The sequence below is a fragment of the Ornithorhynchus anatinus genome, chromosome 11, assembly GCF_004115215.2.
Source record: "Ornithorhynchus anatinus isolate Pmale09 chromosome 11, mOrnAna1.pri.v4, whole genome shotgun sequence".
Lineage (NCBI taxonomy): Eukaryota > Metazoa > Chordata > Mammalia > Monotremata > Ornithorhynchidae > Ornithorhynchus > Ornithorhynchus anatinus.
The window spans coordinates 34,053,143-34,069,256 of record NC_041738.1 but is presented as its reverse complement, the minus strand read 5'-3'; the positions used below and the strand labels follow the sequence as shown (position 1 = coordinate 34,069,256).

The following is a 16,114-nucleotide window of genomic DNA, read 5'->3' as shown; positions in this document are numbered from 1 at the left end:
AGGTTCTACATAGGAAGTTGGGGAGAAGGTGGATGAAGAATTAGAGGGGAGAAAGGGAAGAAGTTTAGGTGTTTTAGCTTTTTCAATCCTGACCTCATTGTCAGGGACAAGCTACTACCTTGGGAAAACAGCTAAATTTAGAGGCCCAAGACATTTCATTTAATCATTCATTAATTCAATAGTATTTATTGAGCCCTTATTATGTGCAGAGCACTGGACTAAGCACTTGGAATGTACAATTCAGCAACAGAGACAGTCCCTGCCCAATGACGGGCTCACAGTCTAAACGGTCAATCCACAGATCCAACGACAGATCCATTGATCTAATCAATTAATCCATAGTATTTATGGAACACTTAATGTGTGCGGAGCTCTGTACTGAGCACATGGGAGAGTACAGAACAGCAGAGATACAATTTCTGCCCTCGGTACGTTGCGGTAGGAGTTGAACTCGTGATCAAATGCAGTACTACGGGGTAATAGCTATCACTTCTGCTAGACAGCAGAGTGGGAGGATTCCACTGGAGATGTTCGAGCCCTTGATCAATTTTCATTCATTCAATAGCATTTATTGAGCACTTACTATGTGCAGAGCACCGTACTAAGCGCTTGGAATGTACAATTTGGCAACAGATAGAGACAATCCCTGCCCAATGACGGGCTCACAGTCTAATCGGGGAGACAGATGGATAAAAACAAGACAACATAATCACGATTAATAGAATCAAGATTTTGCATTTATGGTTTGGAAGGCACTTACTCCCTCTTCTGGATGAGGATCCCCATTACAGAGACACTTGAAATTTGAATGAATCCTCCTCCCCATTCGTTGAAATTGATTAATTTTTCAGTTTTGCAAAACATATGTCAATCAATAGTACTTATCGAGCAGAGAGTTAAAGGTAGCTATTGGAGATGTATGAGAAGTGGGAACAACTATGCAGAATTTCATGGCAGCAGAGTGAAATATGGACTGGAGAGGGGCGAGACTGGAGACAAAGTAGATTCATTCAATAATATTTGAGCGCTTACTATGTGCAGAGCACTGTACTAAGCACTTGGAATGTACAAATCGGTAACAGATAGAGACAGTCTCTGCCCTTTGACGGGCTTAAAGAGGAGGCTAATCAAGCTGGGATATAACCTAGACTAGCATGGCGTTATTTGGGATGGAGAAGAATAGGCAGTTCCTGGAAGAATGGAGGAAGATTTAGTGACAGAGTGAAAATGGAGATTGAAAGAGAAGGATGAGTCAAGGATCGAATCACAGTTATGGCCTTGAGGGATAGGGACAATGGTGTCGTCAATTGTAGTTGGATGGAGGAGAGGATTTGGGAAGAGTTGGATTTGGGGCATATTGAGTTTCAAGTGCCGGTGGACATCCAAGTAGAGATAGCCTAGAGGTGGGAGGAAATGTGATGGTGGAGAAGAGAGGGGACGGGACTAGCGAGGCGAAGTTGGCAGTCATCCCCATTGAGGTCTAAGCAGATGAGCACCCCAAGAATGTGTAAACTGATTAGAGAAAGGCTTGGGGACGCCAACCATTATAGATAAGAGGGGGCTGAGAGGAAGAGACGACAAAAGAGACCGAAAAAGGGTCGGGTGGAGAGGTATAAGGAGAACCTGTGGGCAGGGAATGTGTCAGTTTATTATTGTATTGTACCACCAAGCGCTAAGTACAGTGCTTTTCACACAGTAAGCGCTCAATAAAAACAACTGAATGAAAAACTACGGCTAGGGGTTTCTAGCAGATAGTCCTTAGCAGTACTGCTGCAAATGAGCAAGGTTTAATCAACTCATAAAGTCACCTACCAATGGTGAAACAATTTGCCGTCAGGAACATGAGAAATCTGAAGTGGAAACAGCTGAGAGGTCTTCCCTCCACGGATGTTCTCAGGAAAAGGGATTTCCAGAACTGTGGATCCCAGGAGGATATCTAAACTTCATTTCACCTGTACAGAAAACATTCAAAGCTCGGTAGAAGCTGATTCTCATTAAAAATGTGACAGCAATTTACACAATTTTCATTTAGATGTTACTGGTGCTATGTGTACCTTAATTTTACAGAACTCACTCCTTGAGTACTTCACAGTTTTACCTAGCCACCTTTATTTTCCAAACAGAAGAAAGAATCACCATGGCCTAGTGGATAGAGCACGGGTCTGGGAGTCAGAGGACCTGGGTTCCAATCCCAGCCCTGCCACTTGCCAGCTGTATGACCTTGGGTAAGTCACTTCCCTTCTCTGTGCCTCAGCTGCCTCATCTGTAAAATGGGGATTAAGGCCATGATCCCCATGTGGGACCTGGACTAAGTCCAATCTGATTAGTTTACCACAGTGGTTAGTACAGTTCTTGGCACACTGTAAGCACTTAAATATCAGAGTTATTATTCTTATTATCATTAGTGCTCTGGGTGTCTCAGAGAATCCCAAATCAGGAAAGGACTCAAGCTTCCTGAGGGTGGTAGCTGTTTTCTTTAGAAAAATCTACACAATCATTGGTATTTATTGAGCACTTAAAGAGCACTGTACTACATGCATGGGCGAGTAAAATAAGTTGGTATTCACGTTCCCTACCCACAATAAGCTTATTCATTATTGGTTAGGGAGATGATATTGGGCTCTTCAGTGAGTTCCAGTCTTTCAGTTGAGGTGAACACCAGGATAGCACAAGGAAAGTGTCTGCTAATTCTGTTGCACTGTATTCTCCCAAGCACATAGTATAGTGCTCTGCACATAAGAGCTCAATAAACACCGTTGATTAATAGCTGGTAGGTGCCGAACATGAGCTGATATTTTCTGGAATTACCACCAGCAGTGACATGGTCAGTCACCTTAACACATTTTATTTTTTTGAACTCAACCTAAAGGAGCTTTTCCTATAAACAGATTTGCATCCTTGTCCATTAGAGCTTTTTTCCTCCCTCCTCCTGTTCCTCCACTCACTAAGACTTAAGAAGAAAATTTGGTGATTGTGACACCATGACTACAAGGCTTCAAGTTTATTCTCTCCAAAAATCTCTGATCATTATTATTATTGTACTTATTAAGCACTTCCTATGTGTCAAGTGCTGTTCTAAACATTGGGAATAGATACAAGTTAATCACCTTGGACAATGTCCCTGTCCCACATGCGGCTCAGAGTAAGTAGGAGGGAGAAGTATGGAATCCCCATTTTACATCTGAGGAAACTGAGGTCCAGAGAATTTAAGGGACTTGCTTAAGGTCACTTTCTCCACCCCTTGCTCCCAGGCCAGTGTTCTTTCCACTAGGCCACTAGCTTCTCAGTGGTATTTACTGAGTGCTTATTTTATGCAGAGCAGTGTACCTAAGCACTTGAAAAAGTATAAAACAACAGTTTCCTGCCCACAGTAAGCTTCTATTTATTCCCAGTATTCATTTCCTTTCCTTGTCTTTTTTTTTTTTTAGGTCTTCTGGCCCAAGGTTGCCTTGAGAATAAATATATAAATAGGTTTCATGGGATTACAGAAATCAAAGGTGGGGTTCTGAAAATTGAAGGAGCAACTGGGGGGCAAAATTCCAGGGTCACTTTGCCAGCCTAGCTATCGTAAACACTTTCATTCTGGCATAATTATGGAAGTAAGGGCTAACTATGGGCTACATGCTGGAGTTGCTAACCAGAGCATTGCCTCTCCACTCTGAGGATTTGCAAATCCTTGGAAAACCACCATTTTACCAAGGTGAAAAACCAACACATTTCTTAATGCTCACAGCATGCGCCAAAGTAGGCTTGTCAGACCTTTTGTGAACAAAAATGCCAACAAGTTGTTTATTCAATGAAAATTACTGTATTCAGCACAAACTAAGACCTGAAAGGAAGAGCATTAATCCTTAGAATTTATGGAAGCCTGAAGACATCAAACCAACAGCTTACAGTACAGTCAGGAACGAAATCAACTCTCTCATGACAGAGGTTTCAGTTGTTACTATAACTTTACAGAGGGGAAGTGGTAGGAAAGGGGAAAAAATGACGTTTTCTTTTGAAATGAAGTTAAACTCGTTGGAATCTTTTTTTTTTTTTTAAATCAGTGGGAAGAAAAAAATGTGCAGAAAATTTAAGACATTGTAAAACTCAAAAGACTCTGTTTAAGCATAATTTCAGTAAGTAGTTGCTGTAAAATAAAAGTCAACTGATGAGATAAAACCTTGTAAAAAGTAAGGGCTCTCAATTTACACTTCTACTTTTCACTGTTCTGATTTTAACTGAAGAAACTCTGGGGGATATACTTTCTCATGAAGACAGTCAACAATTCATGATTGAATTTACTATTCAAATAACATGAATTTATTTAAAACAATATCAATACTTTCTCAAAATCCTTTTCCAGGCCTTGAGTATTCAAAAGTTTCAAAGGTACATTGCTTGCAAAAACAATAGATTAAAAAAAAACTGATTGATGGTATCTTTAAAAAATACCCTAAATATGAAATTTTCTTCAGTCCAGCATTGCTATTATTGTAGAATTCCACCTGCATCAGTAAAACATTATTTCTTTCACAAAATGTGGGTACCGAAATTGGCTAAAAACACTATGAATGTGAAAATACCACCAATCTTCCGTAGTTAAAAAAAAATTAGGATGTTCTTTGGAATCACTGAGTTATCAAAAAGTTGGGATTTTTCCTCTATAGTCTGTGCACTTTCTTCCAGGTCCTTCATGTAACTTGCAGGTAAGACGTGTTTACATTTTACAGATTCAAATCTTGCAGTCAACATACAGTCTCTGACCAGCAGGAAGCTATACTTAAACCAAGAAACACCGGCAAATCACTTCTCCTTATTAACGTCTGCCAAAAATAAAGAATTCAGAGTTAGGGACAGCTCATCTGGATTTAGGACAATCGAATGTGTTCCACATGTAATTCCAGTGCAAAAATTCCATTTCAGCCCTTTTTGAAGGCTGTCTCCTTTTGTCTTCTTGGAGACAAGATTTAGTCTTTAGTCAGCCAGAGCATATGGCTCTCCCTTAATTTGAAAGAAAAAAAAAAGTAATTTCCCGGACCGAGTTGAGTTAAAGGATTCTAGAATTTTGCCTGAAATCAGACAAACTGCTGCTTAGCTTTCGATCTGGCCATGGTTAGAGTTTGGATGTCCGTACGACTGGTGAGAGGTCCTTGTTCCTTATGCCGTCAGCTGGAATTGATAAGAAATTAAGTCCATGAAGCTTCTCCACGTGTGTCATGAAATATGAGAGATCTGTCTGACCCTAGTCACTATTTCTTGTCGACATAATGGGCAGTTCTCCAGTTGCAAGGCACAGTCCATGCACAGGTCACTGGGAAAAGAAAGAAATTCCAGGTTTCGTTACACGATGCGATCAGAAAGAGGCCTGACTTTTAGGACCGAACCATGGTTGAAACATCAAGGTGCGTGCATGAGCTCACAAGGGCAAGAACCCAAAATGGACAGCAGCAAAGACCAACTCCTGATCAGCAAGATTTCCTCCACACCCTGAGCTGCAAGAGGCAGAAAGATGCAGAGCACGGAACCTGTGAGGTTCCATTCCAGGCCTTAATCCACACCACTAGACAAGAAAATCCAACTCTCAGAGTGGCTGGGAAAAAAGGGAAATCAGATTTCTCTGTCCTTTGCATTGTGGATCTGCGGCTGTTGGCGGGAATGGTGTCTTGCATTTGCCTTCCTCCCTCATTTTGCTCATCCCTCCCAACCTGGGGGCCTTTCGGTGCTCTGTCACCCTGGTGGGAGACTGTTTATTTAGTGGAGGTGGGAATTTTCACTCTTGAGAAGGACTGGGGAAATGAATGGCTCAGGACTGGGTCTCAACAGCCAAACTTTCATCAGCTCTTGAACATAAATGTGGAGAGGAGTCATGGCATGAAGCCATGTTCTATGAGAGCTGAATACCCACCGCTGAATGCTGGTTCAGGAATTGGGACAGGAGTTCAAGGCTCCTGCTCAAGTCTCACAACCATTCTCTCAACCCTCTGCCTGATACCATCATTAACTGAGTAAAGAAAGGAGCAATAAGGATTTCTAGTTTAACCATTGTGTGCAAGATTCTTCCAGGGTGAGGTGCCAAGATAGCACCCTGCAAGAATTTCAATCTCTATTTTCTAGGAAGACTATACAACACCTTTGATTTATGGGAATTACCACCCCATGATCAAAGATTATTACCTGGGATTGCCCTCCCCCAAAGTCATCAATGACCTCCTCAGAGCCAAGACCTAATCCTCCTTGGTCTCCCGGACCCTTTCACCCCCAGTTGAGGATTCCCTACTCAAAGAGAGGCTACTGGACTTGGGTTTCCCTGAATAACATTCCCACCTGGTTCCCGCTTCCTAAATTTGTGACCACTCCTTCTTCCAGGGAGTGCTCCCAATGCCCCGTTCTGGGTCCCTTACTTTTCTTGCTCAATACACACTCTCCTGGGGAGCTCACCAGGCTCCCGAGCTTTAGCTGCTACCTCTAGGCAGACGACTCCCAAATCAATCCCCCTCCTGCTAGGCGATCCCTCACTTCCTCTTGCCTTCAGGACATCTCAATCTATTACTAAATCCTGTCGGCAGCTCCTCTCTATCCAAACTGCTCCCGCGTTTATCCAATCGCTTGTCCTATCCTGCCTTTATTACTGTATTACTCCTTGCTGACCTCCCTGCCTCCCGTCTCACCCCCCTCCCAACCATACTACACTCTGCTGCCCGGGTCATTTTTCTTCAAAAACGTTCAGTCCATGTTTCCCCTCTCCTCAAGAACCCTTTTTCCCCTCCGCAAACAGAAACTCCTTACCACTGGCTTTCAAGCACTCAATCACCTTGCCCCTCCCACCTCACCTTATCACTCTCCTACTAAATTCCAGCCCGTGCACTTCTCTCTTCTAATGCCAACCCACTCACTGTACCTCGATCTCATCCTGCCACTACCAATTGTATCCTTGTCCTTCCTCCTGATCCCACTATTTACATATAAGCAGTGTGGATTAGTGGAAAGAGCAGGGGCCTGGGAGTCAGAGGACCTGGGTCCTAATCTTGGCTCTGCTAACTGCTTGCTGTGTGACCTCGGGCAAGTCACTTCTCTGTGCCTCAGTTTCTTCAACTGTAGAACGGGGATTAAATACCCCCCTTCCTACTTAGACCGTGTTCCATTCAATTAACTTGTACCTACCCCAGTGCTTAGAACAGTGTTTGACACACAATAAGCACTTAACGAATACCATAAAAAGCTGTGTCTCCTTCCTTCCCCATTGGATTGTAAACTCCTTGATAGTAGGGAATATGACTTTTGTTTCTACTGCACTCACTCAAGGGGTTAGTACATAGTTTGGCAAACAGCAAGCACACAATAAATATCATTTGATTAAGTGATCTCAGCCTAACAGGCTCCTAAAAAGCAATCCTACCTATGTCCACAAGGTTTGAGTTCAGTATCTGCTACTTCATCACAACAAAGTGAGCAGCAGTTTTCTCGAATACTAACTTGCTTCAATAGAGCCAGGCGCCGGTGTCTGAAACAGAAGTGGGGAAAAAAAAACAAATCAAAAAAACAAAAAAAAAATTTGACATTAAATTTGGATACCAAGTGTACTCAAAAAAAAAAAGCTTCCATGAAATGTTCTGTTCTTAAGTAATGTTTGAGAAAACCAAAAGAAAGGTAAATGGGCTCTAGTGAAATATTTATGTCCTATGTGAAACGTGTGACCCTCCTGTGATTTACTTCATTTTCAAACTTTGGAGGTGCAATCCTACGTCCTCCTACTTAAACGGTGATCTTTACGAGGGACAAGGACTGTATCCAACCTGATTATTTTGTAACTACTCCAGTGCTTAGGACAGTGCTTGGCACATAGTAACCGTTTAAGCACCAAAACAAAGAACAAAAAAAGCTATTGCAAAGTTATTACTAGCAACAATTTCACAACACCCCAAGATGTCTAAACACATCCAAGGCAAGCAAGAGGACTACATATTTCTCTTGCATTACATTTTTGGGTCACAGAGGCCTCCTAGATTTCATGTATGTTTAAAAATCTATGCATATTGTAGGATAGTAGTTTTTGTATGTGATACAATGAATTCTATGGAATTCTATGAGAGAGACTTTTCAGAACTGGATGTCAACTGCTGATGTACCTGTCTTCAAACATAAGTCGAACTAAAACTGGAATTAGATGGAAGAATCTACTACATGATTTTGGGGGTTTTGCTTTGTTGTTGAGAGGGAAAAAGGTATGTAGAAATCTGCCCCAAACTGGGCTAAATAAAGACAATTTCAGGGAGGTGAAGAGGAGGAGAGGAAAACAAGAGACTAAAAAGCACTGAAGGGTTCCCGCATCTGGAACACCCTCCCCTTTCAAGTTTTCTGGATCCCAACTCTAAAACCTTCCTGAAATCTCACCTCCTCCAAAAAACCTTCACAAATTATTGCTCGTTTTGAAGTCCTGGACATTTTTGGATATAAGACTCAATGCAAACTTAAATTAGCAGGGAGTGCCTCTGGAAATGAGCAGACCTTTCAACAGGTGTAAGTTAAGCGGAGAAACAGTGGGCTTTTCCCTGGAGAAGAAACTAGGGAACTTCTTTTTGGATGCTGCCCAGTGCATAAGGAGATGTAAAGGGCATCAAGGCTGAAAGGTGAAGCATTTTTATTCGCCAAGCGGCAGCTGAATTGGGACCTTTCTCTTGGCAAGGACACTGTCCGAGAACTGATGCCGCTGCTGTTCCCAAGGCACCCTTCCCTCCACCAATAATCCACCCCAAATAATAACCAACTATGATAACAAGAAGTAGTGTGGCCTAGCGGAGAGAGTCCAGGCCTGGGAGTCAGTAGGACCTGGGTCCTAATCCCGGCTCTGCCACCTGTCTGTGGGCATATCACTTCACTGTGCCTCTGTTAACCTCATCTGTAAAATGGAATTAAGGCCATGAGTCTCATGTGAGACATGAACTCTTTCCAACCTGATTAGCTTGTATCTACCCCAATTTGTAGTACAGTGCCTGGCATACAGTAAGCACTTACACACACACACACACACAAAAAAAGAGAGCATGGCCAAGTGGAAAGAGCATGGGCCCAGAGGACATGGGTTTTAATCCCAGATCTGCCAATTGCTTGCTGTGTAACTTTGGGCAATTCAGTTAACTTTTCTGTGCCTCAGTTATCTCATCTGAAAAATGGGGATTAAGCCTGTGAGCGAGGACTGTGTCCAGCCTACTTAACTTGCACCTACCCCAGCACTTAGAATAGTGTTTGACTCAGAGTAAGTGCTTAACAAATACCATATAAAAATATCATTGATTAATACTGCATTATCACTAGGTCTGTATTTTTGAAAGACTGAGGAAGACTGTCCCTTTCAAAAAGAAAGATTATTTTTACAATCATCTAGGGATAGTCATAACTTGCAATAAGTACTCACAAGTTGGAGACTTTCAGATGTTTGGGTAAGTCACATTCAATCCTCATGGGAAGAAAAGTGCTTAGTACAGAGCTCTGCACACAGTAAGCGCTTAATAAATGCAAGTAAATAAATGAAATGGAAGCACTCAGCAGTTGAGGGACATCTGTTGCCAGTCTGTCACATCTGGGAGGAAAAATTAAGTGAACTGACATTCACTGTCCTGACAGCTGTAGAACATTCCTGGCATCTTATATCACCAAACGTAGTTAAGAAGATTGGTAAGACTTTATGGCTGAGGGTAAAGACAGTGAAGAGCAAACCAAATGTTTGGGAATTGGTCTTACCTTGGCAGAATTATTTTTTCTTCTGGCGATAAGAAAGCGTAGTCATTAAAAGTGCTAAATTTAATAGGTGGTGGGAATTTGAATGGTTTTGCTCCAAAATTGAACTCACACTGTTGATATGACATGAAGCTAGCTGCGGCAAAAAAGCCAGATCTGCAGATAAGAGGACAAAGAATGGTGTCAAATAAACTGCAACTTATGAACTGGTTTAGTGGATCGGGATGATACGACCTTGAACTCGAATGGCATGGGTTTTTGTCAATAACTAAGAGCACTTTCAGTGAATTCTTCTCCTACACAGTTCTGCTACCACTCATGTCTTTACCGGGGCATTTAAGCTAGAGCACAGTTAGGGAATTAGGAAATATCATTCCAACAGTGTAAACTTGTTTTGATTCGGAGTGCTGCAATGTTGGAAGAAAGTCGTGCAAATGTGCATGGCTCTAAACCGGGTGAGTACTTTAGCACAGTTTTGCAAAAATGCAATCTTGGCATTGTAGGATATATTATAAATTATTTACATTGCTGTGCTATACTCTCCCAAGCGCTTAATATGGTGCTCTGCATACAGTAAGCACTCAATAAATATGATTGATATTAATGTGTGTCACCTGCTCGAGACTGTAAGCTTCTTGTGGGCACGGTATCCTCTCAAGCACTTACAACGGAGCTCTGTACATAGTAACTGATCAATAAATATGACTGATTGATTTGGATTACTATCTACCTCCTGCTCGAGACTGTAAACTTGCTGTGGGCAGGGAATGTATCTGCTAACTCTTACATTTTACTCTCCCAAGTGCTTAAGCAGTGCTCTGCACACAGCAAGCACTCAATAAATACAACTGATTGATTTATAGTAACGTCTGCCTTCGCCTTGAGACTGTAAGCTCACTGTGGGTAGGAAACACACCTGCCAATTCTGTTGCAATGTATCCCCCGGGCACTTAGTATGGTGTTCTGCACAAGGTAAGCACTCAGTAACTACCACTGATGGTAGAACAGGTGTAACAAACCTTGTGATTTTGGTCCGTGCATTATCTACATGAAATACCTCCAACTTGCAGTAAACTAGAATTCAGAGCCTTGCTTTTGGTCCACTGAGGCTACAGCAATGGTCTGGGGAAATCAGGACACCTGGGTCCTGGTCTTGGCACTCCCCATAGCTTGGCTAACTGGGTCTGTGCTGGCTCATTTGAGTCCCTGCTCCAGCAGGCCCGTGACCAGGAGGGAGAGTGGAAGATGCAGTCTGTGCAAAGCCGCTGTCACTATAAATCAATTCCTCTGTGCAGCTTGCAGTGTGAGCCTCTTTGGGTCTCCCCGCCTGTCACCCGGAAGACAGGGTTTGACTCCTCAGTGGGGAGAAAAATTTTATATAAGCAGCACGGCATTGTGGATAAGGCACGGGCCTGAGAGTCAGAAGGTAATGGGTTCTAACCCCGGCTCTGCCGCTTGTCTGCTATGTGACCTTAATAATGTTGGTATTTGTTAAGCGCTTACTATGTGCCAAGTGCTGTTCTAAGCGCTGGGGTAGACACAGGGGAATCAGGTTGTCCCAAGTGGGGCTCACAGTCTTAATCCCCATTTTACAGATGAGGTAACTGAGACACCGAGAAGTTAAGTGACTTGCCCAAAGTCACACAACTGACAGGTGGCTGAGCCAGGATTCGAACCCATGACCTCTGACTCCAAAGCCTGTGCTCTTTCCATTAAGCCACGCTGCTTCTCTAGGCCTTGGGCAAGTCGCTCTGCTTCTCTGGGCCTGAGTTACCTCATCTGGAAAATGAGGGTTGAGACTGTGAGCCCCATGTGGGACAGGGCCTGTGTCCAACCCAATTTGCTTGGATCCACCCCAGGGGTTAGAACAGAGCCTGGCACAGAGTAAGCACTTAAATACCATAAACATTATTATTATTCAGGACTGAGGCTCTTCCAGCATTCCCGATAAGAGACTCCCAACAAACTACAATTCAGCCCCTCCAGAGATGGGGGTAGTGTCTAATTCTCTGTGTATTCTCTCCTAGCGTTTAGCACAGTGTTCATCCCACAGTAAATGCTTAATAAATACCATCCCCACTACTATGACCCAATCTGGTAACAAACCACAGCTTGGGGGACGAGCACAGATTCATTTTTGTTTGAAACGTGGAGAAGGACTTACACAGCCGACGAAAAGACTTGCTTTTCAGAAGGAAGTTGGTTACCATTTAAGCAGAAGACCATTTGCTTTTCTTGCAAGTCTAATAAAAATCCTATTGTGTCTCCTGGAAGGTAAAGTGAAAATGCGTTCAGAATTATATCAAATGACAGAGGGGCCCGGTTCCTACCGCGAGTCCTAGTTTGAGACTACGGGTCTTTCCGCCTTACTCTGTCCTTTAATGACCTACAAACTCTTGAAACAAGTTTTGAATTTTCAGGTTTTCCTTTCTAAGGACATACATTTAGCCAGCAAACCTACTCATGTCTTTAAGCGACCGGAAGCCCGGGATCTAGGAGCCTGGGGTGTGAAGGGTCATTTAGACCTAGGAATGACGAAGGCAGGTCAGTCGGAAAGGGAAGTGGCCAGTCCGTTTGTTGCCTTACAGTGATTAAGCATTTTAGAGAAACAGTGTGCTTAGTAGATAAAGCACGGGCCTGGGAGACAGAAAGACTTGGGATCTAATCCCAATTTCACCACATGCCCGAGGTCACACAGCAGACAAGTCACTTAAATCCTCTGGGCCTCTCTTACCTCATCTGTAAAAAAACGTGCATTAAGAACCTGAGCCCAATGTGGGATAGGGATTGAGTCCAATCTGATTAACTTGTATCTATTCCAGTGCTTACAGCAGTGCTGGGCAAATAGTAACCGCTTAACAAGTACCATAATAATAACTATTATTACTACTCCTAAATGCCTCCGAAACCTTCGTGGGAAAAGCTCCAAACTAGCTGACTTCAGTCACGGTCGTGACAGCTGCAAAATACTCAAGACCGAAGAGATACTTTCATTTACAAATACGCTTGCTAAGGAATCTGGATTCTACTAAAATACAGAGGTGTAAATGAAATTCAGTGAAGTCACTTTATCTACCCAAAGAAGCATGTAATGTATTCAGAGAAGATTACTTTGATACTAGAGTTAACTGTATGACCGCTGAAATGACTAAGGATACGGTAGATAATACCAACCATGAGAGCAATTTGCACTATGAGTACAGTCTACTACTAACCCTTTCCTTTATTTTCTTGCAGAAAATTAAGAGGAAAAGGTCAGATTACATAGACTACTAATCTTTGTGAATTCCCCCAGTATGTTTCATCCACCGTGATGCAGGAAGTGAGTACCTTCTTTCCAGCAGGGGTGGGAATGTGGTTTACTTCGGGCATTATACCAGATCAGCTGCCGGCAGCCATCATACGCGCAGGAGTATTCATCATCCCCTATTCCGTAACCTTCCTGAATGAAACAAAGCAGAGCAGGAAATAAAGACCGAGACGCTTAGAGAACACTGGGATGTTGGCTCTTCTTGATATCCAGTCTCACGATTAGCCACTTACCATCTAGCAACCCTAGCAAACCCACTGTAATAATAATAATAATGGTATTTGTTCAGCGCTTACTATGTGCCAGGCACTGTGCTAAGTCCTGGGATAGATGCAAGCAAACTGGGTTGGACACACTCCCTGTCCCATGTTGGGCTCACAGTCTTAATCCCATTTTACAGATGAGGTCACTGGGCCACAGAGAAGGGAAGCGACCTGCCCAACCAAGAGAAGCAGTGTGGCTCAGTGGAAAGAGCACGGGCTGGGGAGTCAGAGGTCATGGGTTCGAATCCCAGCTCTGCGGCTGTGGGCAAGTCACAACTTCTCTGTGCCTCAGTTACCTCATCTGGAAAATGGGGATTAAGACTGTGAGCCTCATGTGGGACAACCTGATTGCCTTGTATCTACCTCAGTGCTTAGAACAGTGCTCTGCACATAGTAAGCGCTTAACAAATACCAAGTTCACACAGCAAATAATTGGTGGAGCCAGGATTAGAACTCAGGTCCTTCTGACTCTAGGCCCGTGCTCTATCCACTAAGCCACGTGGCCACTAATGCTAGGCTCCCTTGGTGCCTTCTGCCTAGGAGCCCCTTCCGCAATGGCTCCCTGGCCTGCTCACCCCGGGTCTTGGAAGAACTCATATGCAAGCTGTCAATCAGGACCAAGAGGACCCAAAATGGTGGCTTTCTAGCTAGTTAGAGGAAAGCAGCATTGCCTAATGGATAGAACACAGACCTGGGAGTCAGAAGGACTTGGGTTCTAATCCCAGCTCTGCCATTTGCTGTGTGACCTTGGGCAAGTCACTTCACTTCCTCAGTGTCTCGATTCCCTCATCTGTAAAATGGGGATGAAGACTGTGAGTTCTATAGGGGACATGGACTGTAACCAACCTGATTAGCTTGTATCTACCCCAGCACTTAGAACAGTGCCTGGCACATAGTAAACAAATACCACAATTATTATTATTATTAGTTGAAAGAGCACGGGCCTGGGAGTCAAAGACCTGGGTTCTAAGGCCGGCTCTGCCACTTGTCTGCTGTGTGATCTTGGGCAAGTCATTTCACTTCTCTGTGCCTCAGTTCCCTCAACTGTAAAATGGGATTAAGATTGTGAGCCCAACATGGGACAGGGACTGTATCCAACCCAGTTTGCTTGCATCTATCCCAAGACTTAGCACAGTGCCTGGCACATATTAAGTGCTGAATACACTTAGCACTTAGTAAGCACTTAAATATCCTTAAAAAAAAAATAGTTCTTTGACACCTGTCCCCTCCTGGGCTCCCCCACACTCCAAATGAAAAGTGGCCTTAAGCTCATTCAAGTTTAAATGAATACCAACTGGTCATGGCATTGTGAAATTTCACAAACAACAATTTTGTGATGTCCCAACTAATACCCTTCGTGATGTGGCAAGCCTCAAAAATCACAGCCTCAGCTTCCATTGCTCCACCAGAAGTCTCCTTTTTTCAGACTACTTTTGTATGCAAACTGCACCATTCACTGATCCTTTTGGCTACCCTTGCTTGGGCTTTTTTCAGCTCTGTTCTTCCTCACGGCACACGGTAATAACGTACTCCAACAGAAGCACCACACTATTTTAAAGGGGAGATCGTGAACGTATACTTTCCCTAGCCAACCAGAATGGATTCTGAAGGTTATTCAGAGAGATAAAGATTCACAGGGTTTGTTTTGGGTTAGCAAATTATGACTGGGGCAAGTAACAACTTCCTCAGTCAATCGACTTTAGTAAATGCTTACTGTGTGCAGAGCACTGTACTTAGACCTTGGGAGAGTACAGTGTAACAGAGTTGGCAGACACATTGCCTGCCTCGTGTTTATCTCGACTGACGAAAGAGCAACTTGTATCTAGATGAAGTTTTTGAAGTCCTTAAGCAGTTCTTTCAACCTCATTAAACCGATACAAGGAGGCAGGTAATCAATATACTCAAATATTCAGGGACTAATGATCCAATTTATGGATCACCCGGTTTCTCTGCATCTCCTTTCTCCAACAGTCTCTGAAGCCACTTTTCTACAGCTCTAGCAGAGGCTAGGTAAGGGAAATGAAAAAAGATGTAACTGCCAATTGTGAACACTAGAACTGATAAATATATTTTGATATGCAAGACATCTACTTCTGCATGGAAGTCAAAAAACAAGTAGTAATGCAGAACCGCAGTTCTATGTAGTCTTTGTCAGAGAGTTTAAAAGATGGTCAGCGAAACAAAATAGAAATCTTATGGTGATGTAGTCTGATATCTTGAATTAGTCTAAGAATCTGACAAAAGGTGACCAAAAAAACCAAAAAACTCTCTAGGTCTTCAAGCCCCCATACACCAGGGAAAAATGACAGACTAAAATCCCAGGAAATAAATTTTACCATGATTTATACCAAGAATTTTACGGCGATATTTTATAGCCTCTTTTCTCCCTTTATACATGTAAGATCAAAAAACCAAGAGTCATTTATAATAGGAGATTGCTGCCGAATTCTAAGCTGTATTTCTAAACCGTACGTCTAAATCCTGGTTAAGAACAGTTTCAGAGTCTGGGTCATCCTAACCAAACTGAACAACACAATTCTGGAAACTTACATCAAAAAGAGAATGTAAATGGTTAGTACTTGGGTGAATCCAGAAGTTATCTGCCTTTTATAAGTGAATACTATCTCCAGTCTAATAACTATATTAACCACCCAAACACCACCCTCATTTGAAGTGAAATTGTAATATGAGTAATATAAGCAATGAAGTCTGCTAACATCAAAGAATAGGTGGGTGGGTATGTGATGAAACAGAATGCCCTTTGCCTCAGAGGCCGATAAAGGCATGAGTGACAAGAAATTTCACCTGTCTGAGATAAACT

General features: G+C 42.9%; 1 protein-coding gene across 3 annotated transcripts in view; it reads right to left on the bottom strand.

Annotated features, from left to right (window-relative positions):
* Positions 1–3,765: 3,765 nt before the first annotated feature.
* Positions 3,766–16,114, bottom strand: part of RSPRY1 (ring finger and SPRY domain containing 1) — a 58,462-nt gene continuing 46,113 nt past the window's right edge. For all 3 annotated transcript variants that reach the window (XM_039913486.1, XM_029075617.2, XM_029075618.2), the window contains 5 exons: positions 13,051–13,162; positions 11,885–11,987; positions 9,724–9,876; positions 7,382–7,486; positions 3,766–5,296 (listed from right to left, as the gene is read on the bottom strand). In XM_039913486.1, the coding sequence (XP_039769420.1) occupies positions 5,200–5,296; positions 7,382–7,486; positions 9,724–9,876; positions 11,885–11,987; positions 13,051–13,162 (570 nt within the window). In that variant the 3' untranslated portion in view covers positions 3,766–5,199. The remainder of the gene's footprint in view (positions 5,297–7,381; positions 7,487–9,723; positions 9,877–11,884; positions 11,988–13,050; positions 13,163–16,114) is intronic.